At 45.8% G+C, this 27,438-nt stretch overlaps 1 protein-coding gene across 1 annotated transcript in view; it reads right to left on the bottom strand.

Annotated features, from left to right (window-relative positions):
• LOC146796236 (uncharacterized) overlaps nucleotides 1-27,438 on the bottom strand; it is a 199,855-nt gene that overhangs the window by 50,978 nt on the left and 121,439 nt on the right. Inside the window, exon 2 of the mRNA XM_085630187.1 lies at nucleotides 11,062-11,161. Coding sequence (XP_085486313.1) covers nucleotides 11,062-11,161 — 100 coding nt within the window. The remainder of the gene's footprint in view (nucleotides 1-11,061; nucleotides 11,162-27,438) is intronic.

The following is a 27,438-nucleotide window of genomic DNA, read 5'->3' as shown; positions in this document are numbered from 1 at the left end:
AGTCTTAAATAAGATAGAAACCGCAGACCCAGGTTCAGTCAGTCAAGGAGGGCAAACAGACACGTGCAGCTGAAAGAATCGAATGCCCAATCCATATCTGCGAGGAGGAGTGCTCCTGGGACGTTGAGTCGTCGGATAGTGTTTAATTGCGACATGGGCACGACGTATATTATGCCGTGTTTCCCGTTGGGGAATAAACCCTGCCTGGTCTGGGTGGACTACCAAGGCAATATACGGTGCGAGCCTATTGGCCAAAGCTTTGGCCAATATCTTGGCTTTGATATTGAGCAACGAGATAGGCCGATATGAGGCATGACACTCGGGGGGGGGGGGGGTCGACCCGGTTTGTGGAAAACCACTATCTCGGCATGTCGCCAATCTTGTGGCAGACGACCAATCTCTCTTGCCTCCTCTACAGTGTTCAGGAGGTGGGGTCCTAGTTTGGTAAAGTATCTCTTATAGAATTCACATGGATACCAGTTAGGGCCTAGTGCCTTACCAGAGTTAAGGTCGGCCAATGCCTCCCCCACTTCATCCGTCGTAAGCGGGCAATCTAGGCTATTGCGAAGCACATCTGAAAAGCACTGGGGTGGGATGGCATCCAAGAACTGATGGCTCTGTACCTCGGATAATATCTCCAGAGAGATATAAAGTGTAGCATAATATTGTGCAAAATTGTCAGCAATTGCATGGGGGTTGTCCAGTGGTCTGCCATCAGGCCCCGCTATGGCGGGGAGGGTCAGAGGGCAGACAGCTCCCTGGCAGAGACAGTGTAGTAGTTTGCTCGATTTATCTCCCCGTTGATAAATTCTGCTACGGGTAGCCAGCCACACCAACCGGGCATCTTCCATCAGTAGATCTGCATGGGTTTGGCGCGCAAGGCCCAGCTGACGGCGCGCCAGCGCACCGCTCTCCTCTCTACTTGTCTGCTCCAAGGCGATCAGGCGGGCCTCAGTTTTCAGCAACTCTTCCTTTCGAGTCCGGCGGGCGGCGGAACAGTAAGAAATATCTACCCCTTGTATCGTGGACTTCATAGCCTCCCTTAGGGCTCGGCTGGCTCCACTGACCCAATATTCAGTTCCAAGTACTGATCAATAGCTTGGTCAATATGTTCTCTATATTGCTCGTCTTGTAGGTTCCATGTGGAGAGATGCCACCGGAAAGAAGGTCGTGCCGGGCCTAGTTGCAGTGTTAGGGCTACTGGGGAGTGACCAGAAAGGCCCCTTGGGAGAATGTCTGCCCCTCGCACCCTATGAATATCTCCCACAGGAACAAATAAATAATCTAGGCGGGAAAATGACTCGTGCACAGAGGAAAAATAAGTGTATCCCCGGTCTATGCAGTGTAATGCGCACCAGATGTCTGTCCACCCCAGGCCAGTCACAAGGGTGCTCAGTTTGGTAGTGAGGCAGGCCATCCTATCTCCAGCAGTCCCGAGACACATCCGTCACATCATTCCAGTCGCCATCAATAACAGCTCTACAGGGGGGGGGGGGGGGGGGGATCTCTTCCCAGAGAGTTAAAAGATGTTCAACCAGAGTCCTAGACAGGAGAGGAGGAGCATAGACAGAACCAAGTATTACTTGTTTCCCATAGATGGATCCCTGAAGTATAACATATCTGCCCTGGGGATCTACCCATGACCTGGAAGGTAAATATGGGACCCGTCGGTGGATGAGAATGGCCACCCCCCTGGAGCCCCTAGAAAAGCCGGAGTGGAAGGCCTGTGCAAAGCCATAACGAAGAAGACAGGGGGCCTTGGTACCCAGCAGATGTGTCTCCTGAAGCATCAGGATATCGGCTTTATCTTGCTTGGCCTGCCGGAGGATGGCACCTCTTTATTTTATCCAGTGTCCCCTGGACATTTAAGCTAATTATGCGGAGACCTGCAGTGTTAGGCTGCCGACCCACCATAGGAGAAGACATTTACGATTGCCATTACGGGAATATCTAAAACAAGGGGCAAACAACAAGTATCTGCTACGCTAAGACGACACACTAAAAATGTAATAGTAGATGCAGTGTACAGGAGATGGATGCAATCATCGTGTAGAGGAGCATTATCAATCAAAGTACATATATTAATGGCAGAAGAAAAAAGACAGTGCATAACAAACCCCAAACCCCTCAAACACCCCCCTCCCCCCACCTCAATACCTCATAACCATTGATGCATCTGTCCCGGTCAAGACGGCATAGGGGCCCCAACGGGAGCACTCCAGCCATCTCGCCAATGGATCCCCTAGAGCCCATCCGAGGGTTGAGCGCTGTCCCCTGGACCTCGGAGGGTCAAACAGAGGTAAGGCCCCTAAGGAGCCCCACCGGTTAGGTGATTCAATTATAAAGAAACATCTAAGAAGGAACTATGTGTTTGTAAAGTCGGAGTCTCAGGCCAGAAAACACATGTAGAGACGATACAAATCAGGCCCAACCCCTTTCCTGGGGCAGCCTCACAGACCCACGGCCGACCACCGGAGGGCGGCCACTATAGTTAAGCATCAGACAGCTGGCACAGTGTCCATTCCTTCATTAGGAGGATTCCAAAATCCTCATGATGCCGAGTGTCCCGACCTAGGTAACAAGGCTGATCTGCTGACATCACTACGAGACTGTGAACGGCGACGAGATCGGGACCTCATGGGGGGACTCTTCTTGAGGTTTGGAGGTCTACGAGTAGGGCCACCAGCCGACGAGTCTGAGTCCAGGAGAGGCAGCGTGTGCGAGCGCAGCTGTACTGTCTCATCAGTCCAGGTGAACACTTCTTCGGGTGAATTGAGGAACCAGGTGCGGGACTGGTAAACGAGCAGTGTAGAGCAGGGCGTATGGTATTTGTAGGCCACGGAGGCGGGCCTTGGCTGCCATGAAGGATTGTCATTGCTGTTGAACTAATTTGGTGTAGTCCGGAAAAACTCAATATTTGAGCATTGTTGAAGTGGAGAGGCTCTTTGAGCCGGGCCTGCTTCAGGATAGCGTCCCTGTCATGGTAGTTTAGGATCTTTGCGTTAATCGGACGCGGTCTAGCCCCGGGGGTGGCTTCTGTAGGAGAGCTCTGTGAGCGCGTTCAATGATAAAGCAATAGGACATGGAATCTGGTGGAAGCCAGCTGGTCAGCCATTTGGTTAGGAACTGTTCTGTTGCACCAGACTCACAGCCCTTCAGAAAGCCCAAAAAGCGAAGGTTACACCTGCGAGCCCTTCCCTCTTCGACTCGTGAGGCCAATGTTTTAGAGATAGTTTCCAGGGAGGCTACTTTTTTCCACAATGTAGCTACAGAGCTTTCAACCTCAGAGACCCTTGTCTCAGCCACTGTAATACGTTCAGTCGCATTCCGTAAATCCTGGCGGAGAAGCATAACCTCAGAGCCCACCTCTCCTATTTTGGTCTCGAGAGTCGTCCTGCTATGTGGGATTGTCGCAAGGAGGGCCACATTGTCCGGAAGTCCGCCCTGTGCGCCCCCAGGATCGGGCGCAGAAGCTCCTGGGGCCGTGTATTGATCAATCGTGTTGTGTTTTGCCACATTTCCATGGGATTTGTCTCTTGTCATAGTGCCGGTTTGGGGGCCACAGAATAAGTAGATGAAGAGGATCTGGGCGTGATCAAATGTGTGGCAGGCAGGCGAAGTCGACAGACGTCTACTAGAGCACCCAGCACAAATATGAGTTGGCGCTGTTGGTCTTCTGTGACGCTGGACGCAGGCGGAAACCACCCACCCCCAAGCCTCACCGAGCGCTCGCCCGGTCGCCTCCGCAGGCAGTCAGCACTCCCCCCCCCCCCCCTTCTCCAAGAGGTGCCCAAAAGCACACAGGCAGGGACACACCAGCATTGCTGGGGATAAGGAGGAGGGTCTAATGTACCACAAGGAAGGACCACTGCTGTTCCACGCCACCTCCCCAAAGTAGGGGTGACGCACTGGGCTCCAACAAGCCCCAAGTCTCCAAACCACCCAGCACGTGGCTCCAGGCACAAACCAGGAATTAGAGCAGATAAAGTCTCGTATGGCAGGGGCCCCCCACCGGCAGTCTGCCGCTGCGATCACTCCAGTAGATGTACAATGGTCAGCAGGACTCCCAAGAGCTGCCACGAAACCCCCCCCGTGGCCCGAAATGGCCACCGTTAATGACTCGGGGGGGGGGGGGGGGTGGGGGAGGTGCCGGAGCCACGTAGGTCAGGAGCCACGCAGGTATCACCCCTACCGAAGAGAGTGCGCAATGGTTTTAGCACAGGGGTGAACCCACGGGATCCCATAGCAGGCACCACAAGCCCCACAATCAGGCCCTTTGTAGATATCAAGTGGGGCAGGTAGCCAGGAAAGCCGGGCCCAGCGGTCACGGTCCACTGCACGCGGCGACCGCCAATGCGGTAGTCCCAGGTGTACCCAGCGTCAATGGTGCAGGGGTAGGGAAGAGGGGAGCAGAGCAAACCCCTCTTCGGGCTCCACTGGAACTCACCGGACATTGAGATCTCCGTCCTCAGGGTCACCACCATGGATCCATGGATGGGGCAGCCACGCCCTCAAGTGAAAGGAATGACGAGGACAGTGTGCGCGTCTCCGACACCCTATCGCTGGCTCCGATGGTCTGAGGGCCGTTGGTAGCGGGCTCTCTCGTTCCGATGAGGCTGGGGCCTTGCGTAGAATCTGGCCATACGCAAGACAGGATAATGTCTCGGGAGTCCTGCCCCCTCAGGCGTAATTGGGCCTGCCGGCTACGTATCCGACCTGATTCCAATACCACGTTGGTGATGGCTAGCCGCCTGCGGTAACGCAGAGTCCACCAGATGTTTAGGGACTCTGCGAGCGTCGTTAAGGAGATTAAGAACCGATGAGGCAGGATATATCAAGGATTATGCAGATGGGCTCAGCGGAGCTCGTCTAAGTTGCGGACGCCATGTTGGCACACTAGGCCACGCCCCATCTCAATCTTTTTTTAACTTTATTTGTATCACTTTAGTATTTAGATTACGTCTTTTTAACTACATTGGTTTGGGAAATGTATTGTGTTTATGTCCTAACTTTAATGTTTTGATTTTGCAGTCCATGTGTGACATTAACTTTTTGCTGAGAAAGTCCTTTCTTTTCGTGCCAAAATATCAGAAATAAACTCCAGATTTCTCCCAGAAGTCGGAGATCAACCCTAACACTCATCAGGACTGTGGTCTTCCTCGCTCAGTCTTACAATTTTGTTTCCAAAACTGGTTTGTTCTTTTCCTTAAAGGTATGGTAATCGTTTTCAAAATCCCAATAGGTTTGCTAATTGTAAACAGTCTATACTCCAGAGAACATTATATATTAATTTGAACATCAATATTTTCAAAAGTGATAATATTCAAAAACCTATATTATTTTTCCCCAAAAATACTGGTTTTAAAAAAGGACTTGTTCTAAAATGGCAATCATTTGAAAATGTGGAAGATTAAAGTATTGCAGTCATTGCAGTCTCTAAAAAAGCATTCTTATTTTCTAATTTTCAATGTTAACAATAGTAAACCTGTTACATAATAGGACATATATCTAGCTTAATCTTAACCCTATGGAAAACGAGCAGTGCAAAAAAAGAATATGAATTTATAACCTGGACACTATTCTTGCTAACAACGCGAGTTTGATTGCTAGCAAATGAAGTAAGGAAAAGTAGGAGATGAATAGTGGCTCTTTCCACTATAGAATACATAATTTAGAACTAAATATAATGTTTTACTCACACTGAAATATATGTCATATTGTTCCCACTTTATTTTTCCTTCTTTTTCTCCCTCGTTTGTAAGATGATTCTGCCATTGGTTTTTAGCTTAGTCATTCCTGCAAGCCATTCTTCACAGAGATCATTGTATCAATAATCCTGGAGTGTCTTGCACTGTACTTACAGAAAGGACTTTATACATTTAAAATTAGCATCTTCTGCAAGCACGTAGACTCCATTATTTAGATTAGCAAAACTCAACTGTACATAAATATCTTGCTATGAAGATTTTGATTCGCACCTAATCATTATATCAAGCACTAGCACTCAGTTGTTCTTGGAATGGACTTACGTATATTTGAGACCATTCCTAAAATATGTAGGAAATGCGTTTGATTGGTTTTCGCAATTAAATTCTGGTAACGATTTTTGCGGGGAGATATTTATATAATTTTGTGAATTATGTATTCTATATATTGGAGTAAATGTTTTTGTAAGAAACGTATTCTCTGTGGATGTTTTCATATGGATCGGGATTTCTATACGGTTCAGTCAGGAGAAACTGAAAACACTGCATTATCAAACTCAGCTCATAGTTTCTCTTGAGTGATGCTCACCAACAGTGGCGGCTACCGCAAAACTAAAGTGGGGGAGGGGTAGGATGGGAGATTACAGTGTGACTACCACTCCTCCCTGTCCACCTACACTGCTGGCATCAGCTCAGTCAGCGGTACGTTTATTTTTTGCTTGACCGCTGACTGACTGACCAGTGGGGCGACGCTCCTCCACCATTACAGAGGAACAGCTCCTATTCCCCAATCCTTAGAGCACCCTGATGCGAATTTTTGTGGGCATACAAAGAAGTATATGTTGTAAAATAGGCATACAGGTATTGAAAAAGAGCCAAAGTATTTGCTCTTTGAATCTTCCCTGCAAATCCCATTCAAGGCCCACTTTCCTCTTTCTGCTTGTCTCTACTTCCCTACCATCTCAGAACTATGAAGTGCGTTAATAACCCTTGAAACATCAGAATTATTATCCCTATGTAAAATGATGCTTTATATAAAATAACACCACGGTTCCTTTTACCTTGTTGTTATAGTGAAGAAGTTTCTTGAAATTCCATATTTCAACATATAGTAAAGGAAATTAATGTGTGAGTAATTTGCAAATATATTTAGCCCATTTATTAGATTTTCTCTGTTGAGGATAAAATATCATGAGGTGGCTAGATTTATGGACTTGCAGTGTAGGTCCAAAATATTGAGTACTGAAAATTGCTCTTCCCTAATATCATATCAAAAATATTGAGGACAAAAATGGCGAAAAGCATGTATGTACAGACTTTCTATACCTAACTCCACATCTACATACCATGAAAAAAAGTATATAAAGGTCAGATAATTTAGTTAAACTTTTGAGGGGGAGCTCATGGAATAATCAAATTCTTGAAAGTATGACCTACTTGTCAAAAGTAGCCTACCTCTGCAACTAGAAATTCACATTGATATCCAGCTCATTGTGTCAATTACTGAAAATGGCTCAGAAACTAGGGTCAAATTCACTGTCTGCATGTACTACGTGCAAGCTGAATAAAGGGAAAATATTTAAAGCTCGATGGAGATACAAGAGAGGAGAGCCTATTTGGCAAGTCCACCTTGGTTGGTGCAAGACGTGTTGGCAAAAAAAACCGAGCCAAACTGCCTGTACCAACTAACTCAGCCAGGAACCTAGTGATCATTCTGGATAACAATCTCTTAATGAGTGAGCAGATAGTCTCCGTCTCTTTTACTTATTTTGTCATCCTCCGAATGGTTTTCAAAATATTCAGGTGGCTCTCCATCAGCACCCATTAGACCGTTGCCCAGTCCCTGATCACCAGCCGTATTGATTACGAGAACAAGCTCTACGGAAGCATTCCGGAGTACCTCGTAAGGAAGGTTTACTTTGTACAGAACACTGCCACCTTCCTGGTTTGTAACCTTCCTGCTTGGAGCTCAATGGCTCCTCATCTCAAGGTTCTAAACTGCCTACATATTCATAAACGTGCCACCTTTAATTTGCTTGTCCCATGCAAGTAGCAATTTATGGCACTGGCCCTCAATATCCGCGTTGCAGGGTCACCCTATACAGCCTGACTAGACCTCTCTGCTCCAGTACACTTCATCTTGCAGTTATTCCATGCATAAACCACGTGTACTGGAGGACGTTCCTTCTCTTACGTGGTGGCTTAAACCTGGAACCTCCTCCCTCAGAACCCATCTTACCAACAATTTATTATCTGTAAAGAAATTGAAGAACTTGATCTTTTAAGACCGCCACAGACATTTCTTTCTATTTCCAGTTTTTCTCTGCAGAGTTTTAATGAGCCTGGATACCCCTCCTGAGGCGAGCTTGGCACCTTTCAGAACCTTGCAGCATAACATAAAATGTATTTTCAGCCACATAAAAGTGTATCTGCTAGAAATAAAGGCTGCAGAGGGGAGACAAGACTGCCCAATTCTACACTAGAGAAATCGTGCCCTGGTCATCACTGTGGAACTCCTACATGATATCCCTTGAAATCTGTAACTTCTGAAATGTCCCTTAATTCTATTAACTGAATTTAAAATGTGCAGGTTTTGTGCTCGGTAAATGCATTTGACGGATACAAATGAAACACACATTAACTCAAAAGTTAAGATGATATCCTTAGGCTCTCCCATGTCCCGAGTACCCCCCCACCCCCAAGGCTGAAAACTTCAATAGGACTTCTTACTGAACCCTGAAACTAGCTTCTCCTCTTAGTCTCAAATCCCCTGACCTCACAGTTATGTTATGGCGGTTATCCTTGCAGCTCTGAAAGCCACCCCTGACTCGCGCAAACCTGGAGTCCTTGAAACCTGATCTCCTTGGGGTTTATCCTCGATGACAACTTGCTTTTGCACATGCCTAAAAATCAGACAGCTTACAGTGTTTGGTATCAGCTGAAGTTCCCAAAAGGCGTCAACAGCTACATCTCTACTGTAGACATTCAGATGACCAACCAAGCTCTGGTTCTCCCTCGAATGAACAAAGGCAACATCATCGTGACAGGCCTATCCAACACTCACCGGTCCATATTTCCCTTGCAAGTCAAATGCATCCTCAAAGTTCTTTTTAGTTCTTACTCCTGGTGGTGCAACAGGTATGCATTCGCCTTTTCCTTGCTCATCAGGAGCAGATCCACTTGGCCTCCACATTCATGCAGGCAGATGCAGCCTCGAAAGCAGTAGCAGCCCCGATTGTGCCATCAGGCACAGATACTTGAGGTGCGTCCAGCCAGGGACCAGTTGGAAATGACTGAGGAACCCTCTGCAGCGTACGTTGCTTCCAATTTGCCCTCAGATAGCCATCCCTCTCTGAATGCCCCTCCGTATTTGGGAAATGCTGGTCCTCTCTCGTCCTGGACTATTTAAAATGCTGCAGGGCCAGACAGACTCCTTCCCTCTGCCAGTAAGCAGGCTTCTTGCCACTCGGGTCGATCATGAGCTCCTACATCAGAAGGTGCAGGCTTCAGCTGATGCCCTGTTAACACTGGAAAACTGACCGACAGGCAGACACCTGCCCCGATCATACCAAATTCATCGAGTAATCCAAGAAGCGCTCTCTCCTGGGTCATGAAGGACTTGTATCTAGAACAAAGCTGGGTGGTTTGGGTCCCACTTTTATACTAATTTCTAGACAGGGTATGTGGTTCTAGGGTCTAAAAAGTCAGAACTGTTTTGAGGCGATTCTCCTTTCAAGTCTCCTCTCAGCCTGTTCTCCAGGCAAAGCCACTGTGCAAGAGTGATTCTTTTAAAAGGTAGGTAGAACAGGGGCTGTCTCCAGACTGGAGTACCTACAACACATGCAAAATGAAGTGTGAGGTATCTGTATCTGGGTGTTATCAGCCTCTCTGAAGTAGAAATCAAGGATGGAACAAAGTGTAGGCCTGACCTAGAAACGTCCTCACCCAGTAAAATAAATGAAATCCCACCCCAATCTATACGATTAACAAAATGCCAGTGTGCAGGAAGAACCAGTCAACAGACCCTTGCTAACAAATGAACTGATGGAATTTCTAAAGGTAGCCTTTACTCCACCCTCCACACGTCAGTATTCAGATCTGCACTGCCAGTCAAAGAAATGCAGGCATTACGCTTCCTCTGTCTCAGGAAGCAGTCCTCTTCCTCCATCTTGTATCATACCAAGACAGGGACAAAATGGACCCACTAGCTTCAATATTCAGGCTCACTCACACACAGAGCCACACAACTGCATATGTGGTATACCCTTGCAAACCACACACATGCCCTTGACATATATACTTGATGCCAAAGCAAGGTTCTGGGCAAACTCACGATGACAGAACTTTAAATCAGAAGGGTGTATAGGCCACACTTTCAGCAACAGATGATAGGGTCTGGCCACACTATCAGTTCCAATAATCAAAGTATGCCACCACAATCATTTTAAGTGCTATGCCCAGGACAGGGGAAGTAGTCCTCTTTTCGATATGACTGCACGCATGTGGCACCCCTCAAATGGACAGGTCCAAGACTTCACATAGTCCTAGGCCTCTGTGAAAATGCTTATATTAGTGCGACACTAGGGCCAAAATAAACGTCAGATACACATGCATTTGGGCTCTCAGGGCAGTGAAACATGCCTGAGTACCAGACAGGGGTGATTCCTGTCCCTACAGCTGGGGTACAGGCTGTGTGTACGGATAGATACTGACAGCATGGCTCCAGGCACACTCGCAATGTCTGCAGCCTCCATTCAGAAGAAGGGGGAGGGGCTCTGATGAATGTCCCTGGCCCACTCACCTTTCCTCCTAAATGCTTCCCTAGGAGGTATGCAAAATAATCTCAACCTGCAGTTGTTGGACATAAGGTTCGTCTGCTCCCCTCACACCGTAGCAATGTCACCTCCGCAGCATCCCTCCCATCTCAATATCCAGCCCCGGGAGCATTCCTTGGTCTACCTTTGCGTCCACTGTAGCTATGAGTGTGAATTCGGGAATACAGCATGGGCCTTGCAGCACCTTCTGCAGAGCTGTCAGTGGGGTTTCTTGCACAGGTAGCATCGTTTCATATACTTTTCCCTGTACTATGCTCCAAGGATCGTATGTAAATGAAGTTTCTGCAATTCCCACACCCCTTTGGTTGTCATATGTGCACCTACTGTTGCCAGCTTTAGTTGTCCGTTCGTTCTTTATGGAGAGGCACAGTATGTCCATAATCGTTCCTTGACTTTGAATCACCTTATTCCAATTATGCAGCAAGAGGCATTGCGTGTTTACAGGTATTACTGGGGCAAACATGATAAATGCTTAAACAACACGTGAAAGGATTTGAAATAGTATTATTGCTGAGACTTACCAGAGCATAGGTTCAACACACAGCATATTAAATAACGAAACGATGCCGTAGATGAATCTTTGGGTTTGAATTTCTGATTTCCGGATGTCTGAGACGGTGGCTGTGAACAGAGTGTGAGACGTTAGAACCAAGCAATGATGATGCCGAGCGTTTTCGGATTTATAAGGATTTTTTCTAAACTGCACTAACATGCAACGACAATGTGGCAAGAGCAGCAGCAGTGCAAGCACCCCCGAGACAAGAAACTGCTGTGGGGGGGAGACAGGCGGGTGACAGCCGAAGCTGTGATTGGCTCCCTCACACTCAGAGAGCAGGCCAGTGCTTGATTGGTGTTTGTGGCTGAAGCTGGGGTCCACCGGCACTCAATTTTGCGGACCAGCACTTATTATCCCACAGCAGACTTTGATCCAGAGCAAGAGAGAGCAACATCCGAAAGGGATACCGAAGCAGAATGAGATGGGCGAAAACAAACAGTGACAAAGAGAGAAAGCAGAAGCATACAGGAGTGTGAGTTGATATGAAGGAGCAGGGTTGTCATGTGGTGCAAGGCTGGCTTTAGGGCTGTGCGACCGGTGCAGATCTTGATACCTTAACATTTAATAACGCCTACTGCAGAGTTCCTTGTGCATCCAGCTTTCAGCCAGCAATAGCAATGTCAAGATAAATCTTGTGATTTAAATCCCTGCTAGAGAGAGCGATTCTGTCTAGTGGCAGTTTTCACTCACTCTAAAGTAGCACAGAGGGCTAAAATGCCTGCTGCAAAGAACAGATCTGTATTTTATATTGCTAGCTGAGTGGATTAGTAAGCCGGCCTTCACCAGCGCTTTAAAACAAATGAAATGTATGTGACAGAGGTGCTATGGAGAGAGGAGGGGCACTTTTGGCGGGTGGCAGTGAGGGAATCAGAGGAGATCGGTGGGGGGCGCTAAAAAAGATTGTTGCACAGGGCGCAGCCAGCGCTAAAGCCGGCCCTGTTGTGGTGGATTAGAGAGGCACGAGGTGGAATTAAGTCTGTGCAGCCTAGGTACTTGGCACCCTCTGTGTTTGGGATCGCTGGTCACGGGCAAAACTTTGAGCCCTGGCACTTATTCCTTTACAAATGAAGCACTGGAGCAGGTATAACGCAAGTCTCTGCAGTTCGCGATTCCTCACATGCAGAGAAATGGCGCAGAATGTACCTCTACAACACATATTCAGAAGAGCAGCAGGATAGGCAGCAGCCGCAGTGCACATTTACACAGACAGAATAGGTACAGCATGTGCAGGCGTTGTGCACGCTTCACTTACAAGAGCAAAGGCACACGTCTTCACACATACACAAGACCTACACTGTGGCTAAAGCAAAGGGATGACTTCTGTACACTGAATTGGGGAAGCTCTCCAACCCCCTTTCATTGACAATCAACATTTAGAACACATGTAGGAGCATTTCACCCTTTCTCCATATGCTGGTTGGATTTCGATGAGCTTACCCTTAACGCTTTAAAGACTGGGGGCCTAATTTATTCGTTTTTGCCATATGGCAGCGCCACAGGCCTTCTTGCTGCACTGCTCTATGGCAAAAGAAAATGGTAGGAATGTGCGTATTTATCAGATATGGTGCACTCCTGTCCTTTTCCCCAGCGCTAGTGCACAATAGGCAGCCGTGCGCCAACACTGGCACCTTTGAACCATGGTGCAAAGGTCCCTGCGTTGCAGGGATGATTGTTCGAGCAGGAAGGAAAGCTTTCCTGCATCAAAACAGGCTTTTTCCTCTGTGTGGGCTGCAGAATGCTGCACACATAAAAAAAGGAGGAGAAATAAAGATATTTCTCTTTGTTGTGCCTCCCTTAGAGGGGTGCGTTTTTGGCACCGCCTCAGTTAGGATTTCTCGTAAATCTGGGGCAGTGTCAAAAAGCCATGCATGTTGCTGGGAATGCCCCCAGCAACACTCATTGTACGCAACTATAACGCAAAAAACTGCATTAAAGGTAACATTTACAGTGCAGCATTAAGCCAAAAAATGTGGTTAGTGTTTCCTGGTAAATTTGGAGCAGGCTCCTGTGACACCGGAGCATCACAAAAAAGGACGAACCGGCGGCACAAGGGGCTTAAAATAAGCCCCAGTGAATGCAGAATTATTTATGGTTTGGAGTATAAATTGTTATTTAATAATTTTGTGTTTTAGGTGTTGTTATTTTTGGTATAATCATTCTGAGGTTCTAAATATCGCATTTATGTGCTAGGTATAGTTTGCATGGCTGCTGTGCAAATTACGGACTGTATACCCAACCATCATTTGCGCATTTTAGTGGTGCTTCTGTGTAATTCACACCTACAATGCACTTTAACTGTGACTTTTGAGTGAACTTTTAATGTTGTTTTTCTTAAAGTCACGGGTTATATAGCATGCATTAGGCACTATTTAAAGTCTCTGGTTATATAGCATACAATTGGTACTAACTGGATTGCTGCCATGAAAATGGTGCGGCTGGTACAGATTGGGGGTCGTGGGGGTTCGGAGAAGAAAAAAAAAAAAATACTCACCTCTTTGCTGCCCATCCCTCCTCCATCATCTCTCCTTCGCTTCTCGTCCCGACGAGTCCCAGAACGGAAGCAGGAAGCACACAGGCTCCCCTAAGCAAATCACAAGGCCGCTGTCTCCAGCATGACAGCAGCATCCTGATTGGTCTGAGAGCTGTGGTTCAACTCTCAGACAGGGACTGGGGGCCTGTACATGTTCTCCACCTAAGCTGTCCAATACCGCCCGGTGGAGAACATGCTTAGTGCACATGACCGTTTTGCCGGCCCAAGACCACTGGCAAAACCTTCATGGGCACTTAGAAAGTGCCCCAACCACTCTTCCCCCTGCTCTGTGAGCAGCACAACTCAGCCCTATCCTGCAAATCTTCTCAGCAGGAAAAATTAAAATGAAAATAACATCCTTTTATGGTCATGTTATCTTTCCTTTTTTGCACTGCTGAAAAGCAGTTGGGCTAAGCTACTCCGCCTTAACGGAGGAGCCTCCACTGCCTGAAAATATTAACGGTATTTCACTATTGACCTGGCCACTGTTTAAAAGGCATACATTTACGCTCTTTGGCTAAGGGCCATGCAAATACTAAGGAAACTTAACTATTTACTCAACTGCTAGTTAAATAGCAGACGTTCGGTACTAGTTGGTTGTCAGCCATGCAAACAGCAAAGAAGCTTAACTATTTATCTGCCCGCTGGCATAAAAGAAGATTATGTACTCTTTGGCCCTTGGCCATCTAATAGTAGAGATTGTGCACAGTTTGGTCAGGAGACCGGTAGATTACAAAGAAACTTCACTAGTCACTTAACGGATGGTGGTTGAATTGCAGAAAATACCTAAGATTTGGCTAGCCGTTGTGCAAATAGAAAGAAACATCAGTATTTATTTAGCTGCTGGCTAATAGAACACATTATGCACTGTTGTGTCAAAGACTATGCAAGTAGCAAATAAACCACCATTTATCCGGCTGCTCGCTAGGTACCGGAGTTAGAAATTGGGTTACTGGTTGACTGGGGTGTGAGCCCTGGTCAAGCAGCAACCACAATCCTAGTTAGGGTAATGGACAGGCACACCCCAAATTAGCCGTGCTCAACCCCTCGGTAGATTGCCTCTAAATTAAGCCTGACTGCTCTGTGCCAATGTGTAAAGTATTTGTGCAACACTTCAAACAGTAAAACTGTGAAAACCCCACACAAAAAGATCCCACAACAGGTTAGAAAATAGAGCAAAATGTAATAAATAAAAACAAAAACAGAATCCAAATAATGGAACCACAGTTATGATTTTTTATGAATAAACTGTAAAATAGCACCTAAAATCATAAAGCGCCAACCAAGCATATTTGGTCATGCTGGGCAGGGTCAAATTCAAAGGTTCAATCCAGCCATGATGGAGCATGGATCAGGTATAGACAAAGATTAGTCCTGCTGAAGGTTTGCCTTCTCAAGTTTTGTGCCAAGAGCAGGCTGGGCATTGAGGGCAAGTGTTTAGCATTGGCGGTCCATGTAGACGATCAATGCTTGCTGTGCTAAGAGACAAACGTGCAGAGGCTCACACTGATTTTACGGTCAAGCGGTGAGAACAGGCTCATTCATGGTCACAAAGAGCCCAAAGCTTCAATGCAAGAGTTCGGGCCACACTAAGTGCCCAGAAAAGAGGAACTGATTAAGGGGCAGGAACTTACTGAAGAAGGGTCCAGGAGCTGTTAAGGAGTCTGAAGAAGGGTCCAGGAGCTGTTAAGGAGTGTGTTAAGTCCCAGAGGCTCAGATCAGGAGGCCAGCAGACTAGCCCTTTGAGTCAATCTGGGGTCCTTGGTTCAAGATAGAGTTGCAGGTCCCGGTCTTCTTCCCCAGGCAAGAGAGCAGCAGGCTGGAGGTCGGAGTAGCAGTCCAGCATAGTGACAGTCCTTTCAGCAGCACATCAGTCCTTCTTCCTGGCAGAATATCCACAGTTCCATTAGTGTACTGAAGTGTGGATTCTAAGGTTCGACTTTTATACACTGTTCTGCCTTTTAAATGGGGGATCTGCTTCTGGAGACATACAGTTGAAGTACACAGATTCCCTTCCTCCCCTGCCCTGGCTTCCAGCTAGCTGAAGTGACAATACAGGGTCAGTAGGTCCTTTATGTGGAGATGGGACACAGCCTATTCAGGTGAAAGTGAGGCTGGGCCCAGCTCCACTCTCCCATCCGGCTAGTGATGGCCCATGCAGTCACAACTAAGCTCCCATTGTGTGTGGCTTTTTAGAAGGAATACACAAAGCCCAGCTGCCAACTATCCCAGTCATGTGATCAGAGACAGGTTGCAGACACCAAATAGCTAAGGGATGAAAATACTAACATTTTAAAAGTGGCATTTTCAGAATTCAAATTTGGAATCAGACTTTACCATAAGTTAGGATTTTAAATAGTCATTCCAGAGACACCGAACTTGTAGGGTTCATCTTTTCCCATTTGGAAATGACACTTCTAAAATGTAATAGGGTAACTCCAATGTTATCCTATTGCAGAGACAGGCATTGCAGTAGTGAAAAACAAATTTAAGAGTTTTTCATTACCCAACATGTAGAAGTTAAAAGTACCGTTCTAACTTTATAAATACAATGCACCTTGCACTTTCGGTTGAATAGGGTCTACCTTAGGGGTAACTTGTATGTATTAAAAAGGAAGGGTTGGGTCTGGCAAAAGCTTTATTTTGCCAGGTTGAAACTAGACACACAGGCTCTGCAATGGCAGGTCTGAGAAATGTTTAGAGATCTACTTAAGTTGGTGGCGCAATCAGTGCTGCAGGCCTGCTGGTGAGAAAGCAAAAGACCCACAGATATTACAACATGCAGAGCAAATCAAACATTCACCCTCATTCAAGATATCTGGGTTAAATCCATTGTTTTGTTGCACTATGCTGCCCCAGTTTAGACCCAGCCATATGCAAATCAGGCTTGACCCTGTTACTCATGGAAACAGGCCAGCCCGAACTGCCAAGCCAGGCCCTCCCTGGACTAGAAGTAAGCATCCTAGGACCTGTTTCAGGGCATCACCCCTCATCAGCCAGGCAAGCTTGAATCCAGTGGCACAGTGAGCCCTGGACCCACTTCCCGGCATACTCGGCAAAATTAGGGTGAGAAAGCAAAAGACACACAGATGATGGACAGAATGCAAAGCAAATCAAACATTTGTGTTGAGCAAAAGAACTATGAATTAAACCCACATCCATGTGACGGGGTGAATGTTTGCATTGTTCAGCATTCAGTCCATGAACTGTTCCCTTTTCACTACTACTGGTAGCATTTTATTTACAGGCCCTGAGCATATATGTAGAGAACTTTACTGGGGACTTAAATGTAAATTAGATATGCCAACTGGGTTACACCAATGTTTCCATGTTTTATGGAGGAGCACAAGCACTGTAGCACTGGTTATCAGTGGTAAAGTGTGCAAAGTCCTAAGGGCAGCAAAACCTAAGTCAGCAAAAACAGGAGGTCTAAAGACAAAAAGTCAGGGAGAACCACGCCAAGGATTAAAGCCCTAAAAACATGTAAATATGCGCAATTTATCTGATGGCCTGGAAAATGACAAAGAAATGCAATTATTTACTGCCAAGTGGATCAAAGCAGAGACTATGCATTATATGACCAGTGGCTATTCACATAACAAAGAACCATCACTTTTTACCACTATTTACAAAGCAGCTGGAAAAAATATTAGAGATGGTGCAGGTTTTGGGCATTGTCTGTGCAATTAACAGAAAGCTTCACTATTTACCCTTGGGTTTGCTCGATTACCCCTCAACCTTCACACTTCCCTTTCAAATCTGTCAATTCTCCCCCAAGTATGTCTCCTTTACTTCTCAGCCTTCCCACTTTCCTGCAGTCTGCCCATTTTCCTCCTCAATTCTGTAAATTCACTTTCCATTGAGACTGCATTTTCCTGTTTATCCACTTTCCTCTCAACCTGCCTGTTTTACTCCAGTCTGCCCGTTTTATCCCCAGTTTGCTTCTTCTCCCCCAGTTTGTCTGCTTTTCCTCAAACTGCTTGCTTACCCTCAGTATGCCCTTTCTGGCCCAAAATTAGTCTGTTTACATCCGAAACTGCACAATCCTCCCCCCGGTCACAATCCTCCCCCGGTCTCCCACTTTGCCCTCAGTCTGCCTCCTCACCTTGAGCCTGCCTAGTGTCCCTTAAGTCTACTTGGCCTACCTTCAGCTTGCCTGCTGTTTTTCCCTCTGTACCAAATTTCCCCATTTTATGTGTTGTCCTCTCAATTTTGTATGCTTCGCCTTAGTCTGTCTGCTTTCCCCCAGGCTGCCTGTTGCCCCCTGAATTGGCCCACTTTCACCCCACTCTACTCGTTCTCCAACCGAATGAGCAATATTTTCCCTCAGGCAGACTGTTTTACAGTTTGTCTCTGTCCTTTACCCAATTTATTCCAGCCTGCCTATGTTCCCCTTATGCTGCCTTCTTTTCCACATATCTGCAATTATTTCCTCAAGATTGTGGGTTCTTATCCAAGTTGACCTGATTTGCCCTCCACCTATCTGCTTTCCTACCCCAAGGCCACCTGCTTTCTACAGAGAATGCCAGTTCGCCTCAGAGCCTGCCCCCTTTTCCATCAGCTGGCCTGTCCTGCCTTAATTTGCCCAGTTTCCTAAATTCGGCCAATTTGTTCCCAGTTAGGTCACTTTCTGCTACGTTTGCTTATTCTCTACCTATATTGTGTCTGGTCACTTTTCCCTCAGCCTATCCACTGCCTCCCAGGCTGCCTATTCTCCCCACAGGTCTATCTGCATAACCAGTTTCACCAATCTGCCGTTATCCTCTTGAATCTGTCAGCTTTTCAGTTCTCATACTCCCATCCCCTAGTCTTTCCTCTCTTCCATAGGCTATCAACTCTTCCCTGGTCTGCATGTTTTCACCCTGTCTCTCTGCTCTCAGCCTAGTCTATGCTCCCTTCTCTGCTATCTTCAGCATCTGAATCTTCTTCCTGAGACTGTTTCCCTCAGCACGCCCATTCTCCCTTATTTATCAACTCTCTCCGGTCTGTCTGCACTCTCTCCTGCCTGTCCACTCTTCCCACCAGCCCTTCACTGTCCACATTTATATGCTCTCTCTATCCCACACCACTGTCTAAGGCAGTCTTTATGCTCTCTTCAAATGGCTCCATCTTCCCCCAACCTATTCACTCTCCACAGTCCCTCTGTTTTGCCTGGTCTGTGTGCTCTTTCCTCCCAGACTATGCTTTGTGGCTTCGGTTTGCCTGCTCTCCCCCCAGTCTCTCCTCACGGTCTTGTAATCTCCGTCTGCTCCCCCCAGTACATCTGCTTTCCACCATATTATAAGCACTCTCTCTGCCAGCTTCTATGTCCTCTTTAATTTTCTGCCCTTTCCACACTCTGTCCATTCTCGGTCATATTTCCCTGCTTCAATTCGATCACCCCAGTTTGCTCTCTCAACCAGATGTACCACTGTTGCATCTCTATGAAGTCTCTCAAAGACTCTCTGCTCTCCCTCCCAGTTTATGCACTCCACCATGAGCCCTCCAATCTCACATGTCCAATTTCACTTCCAGTGTCTCCACTCTTCAAGCCAGTCTCTCTGCTCTTTTAAAAATGCCTTCTTTCTCACCCCAATCCCTCTGTTGTTTACCAGTCTCTCTACTCTCCCATTCTGTCCGCTTTCACCCAGAGTCTGTCCATTACCTCTACAAAACTGCCTTTCCCAGCTTCAAAACACTGCTCTCCCTCCCATCTCTCTTCACTCTACTCCAGTATGTCTGCTTCTCTTATTCTAGCTACACACGGTTTGCTCTCCCTGCTATTCATGGCACTGTCCACTAGTCTCTCTGCTCTTCCTAGTATGTGTGGAAATATGGATTTTTATGATCAGTTATGTCCCCTATCTTGGACCCCAACGGTTTCATGTATGAATCACAAGTACATGTATGTTCCCTCCAGTTCCAGTTATGAAGACGCAAACACATGTGCGTCCACCGTCAACACGTCCTCTTTCAGATCCGCCATGAATAGGCCGGATATTCCATTCCTAAGTATGAAAGGCCACCGGCTTTATATGGTTCACTTATGCCATTTTACAGTCCAGGCAAGTAGGCCCTGATTCTGTCATCAAGCTTTTCTTTCCTTCTGCCTCTGAAAGCTCCAGTCTGAGCCTGCATCTGTGACCATGAACTTTGTCTCATTCCCTGCGCGGCTCACGGTGCCTGACATCAGCCTGTTGCCTGCCAAAAACTGTATTTCACCTTCGAAATTATCTGCTCCGCTCCCTGCCCAATGCATTCCTGTCTAGTAGTTTAAGTAAACATTCTTCCAGCTACCGAGCAGAGGCCCGGCTTCTCTGTCTTTATGCAAGTAATTCATAGCCCTATTATTATGGAAGACTTCTGCCCTCGCATCTAGTGTAGACACTTAGACGCTTGTACACGCACTAACAGTCAGTATAGTCAGTATAGAATAAGATTCTACTCTAAGAGACCTCTCTTTTGTGATACCATAGTTCTTTAAACATAGGATGTTAGATATGATTTGGGATTAGGTTGACTCGACCCTCCAGACATCTGTCGCCACATGTAGAGCTAAATGTCAAATCCCCTTCACCCCCTAGTTGCACGTCAATCATACGTCATGCTGCTGCGCGCGCATTTCTGCCAAGTATTTCTGCTGATATTGCGAAATTCTTTCATGGAACCACCCTATTATGACATCATACCTGATGACGTTCTTTAGTTACACCCAGTTACGCCCACTTTTGCTACGCATGTATGTTTTATCTTTACTATCAATTGTTACGCCTCCTGCATTTGCTTCACTGTAATGCCTATTGTATAAAAGTGATTACTTATCAATAAAATATGTACTTCACTTCCTGAACCTCCGTGGTGATGGAACTTGGAGTCAACGATTCGAATCGTCCATTGGAATAAAGCCCATTCCGAACCTCTAATATCACGGATTTTGCCTCTTATTTTACTGAGCTATTTTTATTATTTTTCTGTATCAAATTAAGTCCCGGTAATTAAATTATTTACCACATGAATGGCGCCCGAACAGGGACACTTTCTCATCTCACGCGCCGGCGGTGCGTTGCAGGCCCGGTCTCCTGCCACAGCTGGACGGACAACAACGCGTACCAGCAGGATTTCCTGTATCTCCCTCCGGTCAAGCGGGGGCGACTGAGGCTGCGATCAACACCCAGACGAGGCGGTGAGAAGTGCGAAGTATCCCGACCAGAGCCTAGCTGAGAGAGCAAGATCCGAGGTATACAGAGGCCCACCAAGTTCCGAAGTTCCGAAGTTCCGAGGTTTCCGATGTTCCGAAGTTTCCGAAGTTTTCGAGTCGAGTCCAGTCCAGTTCAGTTCAGTTCCGTTCCGAGGCCTTCCGTTCCGAGCTACCCGGTGAGTACCATTACTGGGGAGGCGTTCTGACGTGCACATAAGTTGTGCCGGTCCAGACGGGTTTGGGTACACAAATCCGGTCTGCACTGTTTTAGCAGTGTATCTGTACTGTTTAGCAGTATATCTAGTATATCAAGTATATAAATTCAGAATAATTCAGTTAATGCTGAGGATTATGTTTAGTGATTAAGTTTTCTCAGATCGTCATCATCATTGTTGCTCACTTAAACGTTAAATGTTAAATGTGTTAATACGTCCTGCATATTGTGGTGTGAATGACTGTTCATTATTGTGTTTATTGTATTAAGTTTGTTCAAAATCAAGTATCAGATCAGTTCTCAATATGCCGCTCTTTTCGAAACTAAGACAGATCACAACTAGAAAAGGGGTACTCGAAGAAGCTGTTCCTATTCCCCCTAGGGACACTCCAGGGTACTTCATGTATCATAAACACGGCTTAGACGCTATATTATTTCTTGATTTATGGGTAGACTACACCAAGGAATTATCAGAAAGTCAGAGGTGGCCCGCAGCTGGGACCTGGGATGCAGAGTGCATCATGAAAGTAGAGGAAGAGTTATGGAAAAGGAAAGCCAGACAGTCACAGAAAGACGCCGTTGAGTTATGGCGTAAAGAATCTCATAGACGTACAGAAAAAGCACTCAGACAGGAGGAGAAAAATAAGGAGAATTCAAATAAAGTCCGAGAAAATCTATTAATTGAAGAAGGTACACGAGTGAAATCAGAACAAGTAGACAGACAAAGAAATGCCCTTATGAATGGTATGTATCCCCTTCTGGCCGAGGGATTACCTAAGGCTACTCCGGAGATACCAAAAGACTTGCCACCCCCATTGTTCCCAATAAAAATGCATCCTAAGGGGCATCCTAGAACAGCAGAAGATGTTTTTCTTTCCTCATATTTAGATGACGCAGCTCCCGAGTATGCTAACTCCGCCCCACATAGACCGTCTGCCGGGGAGGTTCAACGCCAAGATCCTGTATCTGTATCCCTACAGCAACAAATCCTGACACAAGTTCCGGCAAGCACATCTGTTTCCACATCTGTTCCTACAGCTGCTTCTACAGCTGTGTCCACACCTATAGTTGCTGTATCGCGTTCAACGAATCCTTTCACGCCCGATACCCCAGACGGGGCTACGGGAGGTGCTACCAACATTTTTTCTACGCCACCCAGAATAAATAAACTTACTTTTCAAGAATCAGCGCTGTGGGGCAATGTTATGGGTACAGGCGTTAATCTGCGAGATCTGTGGGTGGACTCTTTTGCAATGCTTTATACGGTGGTTAAGTCTGCCCCCTTAAAAAGAAATCACCTTTTTACATTGTATAGAGTATACATCTCACCTAAAAAATTAGTCAAAATAACTAGTTTAGATTACTATTGCCCGAGATGCAAACTGTTAGCCGCAGACGATTTGCACATGTTTGTAGAGTGCCCAATGTTAACAAATTATTGGCTTAAAGTACAAGGCTTCCTGGCTGAGGTTCTAGGCAGACAATTAGTTGTAACTACTAGGATGATCATGTTTGGAGTAACATTGCACGCTGAACAGAACGATCTGGCTTCTAAATTTATCTTTTATGTCATCATCCTAGCACGACGAGAAATATGTAAAGCCTGGAAGAGTGAAAATGCCCCAAACTTTGCAGACTGTCTGAAATACCTTATATATATAAGTGAATTTGATATGGCCTGTGATAGTACCAGCCAAGATAAGATCTGGGCGGCCCTTGTGGCATGGCGGAATAGATGAGCATATTCCAATGATTTCACCTGGGCACTGTTGGTTCTTTGCCTTCAAAACATTGGGTCCAATGGCCTGAATGAAATGGAGTGGAATAAGAAAACAGTTGCTACTAGAGGGGTACTTCCTTCCCATCTCTCCTCAGACCCCTAAACATCGAGATTGGAATAACGCGGGAAGAGGAGAGGGGGCGGGTTTCTCCATCTAGAATGCCCACCTTGGTATATGAGGAATAAAAAAACAAAAAAAAAAAAAAAAAAAAAAAAGAATCAGCGCATCCACGTACGCCCAAACTCATAAATTCCCGCACGCTTAAGGAACTTCTTGTAGATTGTAGATATGACCCTGTGCCCGGCAAAGAGGACGAAATGATCCTGGCATCATTACGTATCAGACGAGCTGCGGTGTATTGAGGGAAGCTACCAGGAATGACTATGCATCTAGATAATATATATCATTTTGTCCAAACAGGGCGAGATTCTGAATGTATTAACAGAGCTATGGAATACCAGAAAGTGGAGATACAGGGGGAACTGTTACGTTTCCTCATAAACTGTGTGATCAGAAATCAAGACCGACCGGGGGTAGATCCGGAAATAATGCAAACTCTTACCAGATGGAGCCAGAATATATCAGAGGGGAGACATGATAGGCAAAAATGTATAATAGCCATGTGCCGAAAGATCCGTAAAGAAATAGAACGCCTACACGAAGAGAGATTAGCGGTAGACCAGTTTGAACAAAACGAGGAGGAGGAAGGATTAGGACTGCCCACAGGACAGTCAGAAACCATAGCCTATGTAGGTAGAGGAAGATCTTGTAATAGTACTAGAGGTTTCATTGACCCGATACGTCCGATATGTCCAGATAATAACAGGAATTTCCAAACACCTATAATAAATATAAGGTCCGCCGAGCATTCGTTCCAAGCCGCTGACAAATTACTCCGAGAACGAAGGGGTTATCATTTACTCGATTCTATGGATGAACAAGAATTAGCCAGGTCAGCCGTTCATTGGGTTGACAGTCCCGGAAAATATGGTGATGATACAGTAGCACACACATTTTTGAACCTCACCCCAGATGAACAGCGTTTAGCTGGGATTTATATGATTCAACAACTTCTTATACTTTATAAAAGCCAACATTCCGATCCTGGTCTTTTACCTGATATATTGACTGAATTACTCACGAATAGATGGAGAGGTTCAGGTACTAAGTTAATTAGAGATATACTAGAATCAAGAAAGCAGTACATTCTTTTTGTATGCCCAGAACATGTCTCACTGCCCATCAAGGAAAGAACGACGTATTACATGGACAGACAGAATCCCTTACGAGAAGTACACCCAATAAAGGGCGAGGACAATCAGTTTAAACGTGTATTTGTATATACGCCCATATCGAAAATAGAATTGTTAGAAATGAAGAAAGTGGTACCCAGTCATGACAAAGACCCAGCGGGTTTTCACCGAGAAATTAAAGACATGTTACTCATGGGAGAGTATACCTATCCCGACATTATGACAATATTAAAGGTATTAATGCCTGCTGGCATTTATGAAAAACTCAAGGAAAAAGAGTGGGAGGTGGGAGACCAAAAGATAGACTGGACAGCATTAGAAAATGAAGAAAAGGCCCGAGGTCCAGGTTCGGGGCTTGGGGATAAAACTAAAGCACTACCAGGTTTACTAGTACAGGTACTGCCACGTTTATTAACTACGAAAAAGGAAGACTGGGGTGCAATCTCAGCCTGTAAACAAAAGCAAGATGAAGACACTAGTGATTTCTATGCCCGATTCGAAAAATGTTTTGGTATAAATAGTGGCATAAAAGCAAGTAGCGAGTCATACCCACATCTGTTTGTGACAAAATTAGTTGAAAATTCCTTGCCCCAAGTGAAGAATAGAGTATTAAAATCCGAGAGTACCTGGCAAGGTAATACCCCATCACAAATGTTACAAATGTTACAGTACCATTACAATAGAATTAGAGAGGAACAAGAACATGAACAGAGACGCATGAAAGACACAAAAATGAAAATGCTAGTCTCCCAGACAGTTCCAGCTGAAGGTCATAAAAAGGGTATGACACAGTCCGGTGATTCAGCAGGACCTGTAAAAGGGACATGCAACTATTGCAAACAACCAGGTCATTACATACACGATTGCCCAGTCCTGAAGCGTAATATCGCCACAGGTAAAACACAAGAAAGACCACGGCCACCTAGACAGGATCAGAATGAACAAGGAGCCCCGCAGCATGCACAGTCCATGCCAGCTCCACAACAGTCTATACAGTCTGTGCCAGCCGCACCAGCGCTGCCTGTTGCTGCCACACAAACCACGACACGACAGCTGTACCAGACCGCACAGTATGACTATCCTGATTATCAACGATACGCATGAACCAGCCTAGAGAGGGAAGTTGACTTACCCCTTATCGAGGTCCCTGTAGTCCAAGAAGGACCTTATGTACATAGTGAACTATTAGGCCAGGATAGAAAATTTTTACTTGATACAGGGGCAAGTCGAACAACTATAAAACGTAGTGAAGTTCCAGGGGCACCCCTCTCAGGCTCACAGAATATTTCCCTTGGTTTCTCAGGAAAACCTATTGTTAATGAAGTATCACAGCCTCTTCCACTTACGATAGGACCTTTGACCCGAACTACAGATTTATTGCTTACTAAATCATGTCCAGAAAACTTGTTAGGTATAAAAACACTGAAAGCTCTAGGAGCTATAATATGTTGTTCTCCGGAAGGAGTAAGATTGTTTTTACGTGATTTCAAAGGTCACTATGTGTCTCGAGACATGGATCCCCGACTGCAGACTTTACCTACACATTTATGGGCACAAGGCCCTACTGATGTTGGTTGCATGAATATTACGCCATACCGAGTTACACTAAAGGCAGGAGTGGTACTACCGCGAATGCGACAATACAAGTTACCACCAGATGCTGTAGTGGCTTTACTGCAAATCATTGACGAGCTCATTGTCCAAGGAGTGGTTGTGGAAACAGACTCCAATGTATGTAATTCCCCGATAATTCCGATTCTTAAACGAACAGATCCAAAGGCCCCGCCAGTGTATCGATTGGTTATTGATCTGCGCGAATTGAACAAATGCATTGCGCCACAATTCCCTGTGGTCCCAGATATCTCGTCATTACTGACAGCTATTGATTCCGGAGCAACATTCTTTACTGTAATTGATCTCAAGAATGCCTTTTTCAGCGTCCCAATAGATCCGGAAAGCCAATACTTGTTCGGATTTAGTTTAAATGGACGTAGCTTTAAATTCACACGCGCACCTCAAGGATTTACAGAAAGCCCCAGCATCTATAGCCAAGCACTGAAACGAGAACTCGACAGTATCCACATGCCAGTCAACACTGCCCTGCTTCAATATGTCGATGATCTGCTGATCACCGCTAGAAGCGAACCTGAATGTGAGAAAGCATCACTGACGGTATTACAATTTTTGGCCGAAAAGGGGCACAAGGTGTCCCCTTCTAAGCTGCAATTCTGTGTCCAGCGAGTTGTTTATCTTGGACACTCGCTGTCCAAGGAGGGAAGGCAGCTTACACCAGATCGCATCCAGCTAATTGCAAATATGCCAATACCCAAGACACAAAAGGAGGTGCGGGCTTTCATAGGCCTCACTTCATATTGTAGGCAGTGGATCCCTCAGTATGCATTTCTAGCAAAACCACTCATTCAATTGACAACACAGGAGGCAGCCACATCGACTGTTCTCCCTTGGACTCAGGAACATGCACAAGCTTTTGAAAGCCTAAAGAAATCCTTATGCCAAGCACCTGTTCTAGCAACACCATGCTACAATAAACAGTTTACACTCTTTGTTACAGAACGCGAAGGTACTGCCTTGTCAGTACTCACACAGGAACAAGCAGGATCACACAAACCATGTGCTTATTTTTCTAGTACATTAGATCCCGTAGCTCAGGCTTTGCCTGCATGCCTAAAATCAGTGGCAGCAACAGCTTTAGCAATCAGACAAAGCGATGCCATAGTATTAGGACATCCATTGACAGTACAAGTACCACATGCAGTAGAGGTTCTCTTGAACCGCACACAAACACAACACTTGACTATAGCACGACTCACTGGTTACGAATTAACATTGTTTCAGCCACATATAGAAATCAGACGTTGTAGTACATTGAATCCTGCCACACTGTTACCTGTAAATGGAACAGACCCACTAGCTCATGATTGTATTGAAGTTATTACAATCACGACGAAACCCAGACAAGACTTGACAGATGTCCCATTGTCAGACCCAGACCTGACATTGTATGTAGATGGTTCATGTATGAGAACAGGTACAGGAGAGTTAGTGGCCGCTTATGCAGTCACAACAGACACTGAAATCATTGAAACAAATTGTATAAATACCTTGTCCGCTCAAGCAGCAGAGCTCATCGCTCTGACACAAGCCTGTATTCAAGCCACGAATAAAAAAGTCAACATATACACTGATTCACGTTATGCATTCGGAGTTGTACATGACTTCGGCGTGCTGTGGCGAGAGAGAGGTTATTTAACTTCTCACGGTGCCCACATTCAGCACGGACCCCTCATTCATGCCTTATTAGATGCAATACATCTACCCACTGCAATATCAATTATGAAATGTAAAGCTCATACGAAAGTTACTGAT

This window comes from Triturus cristatus, chromosome 10, assembly GCF_964204655.1.
Source record: "Triturus cristatus chromosome 10, aTriCri1.1, whole genome shotgun sequence".
NCBI lineage: Eukaryota > Metazoa > Chordata > Amphibia > Caudata > Salamandridae > Triturus > Triturus cristatus.
The sequence above is the reverse complement of the archived record's forward strand: the minus strand, read 5'-3'. Positions and strand labels throughout refer to the sequence as shown.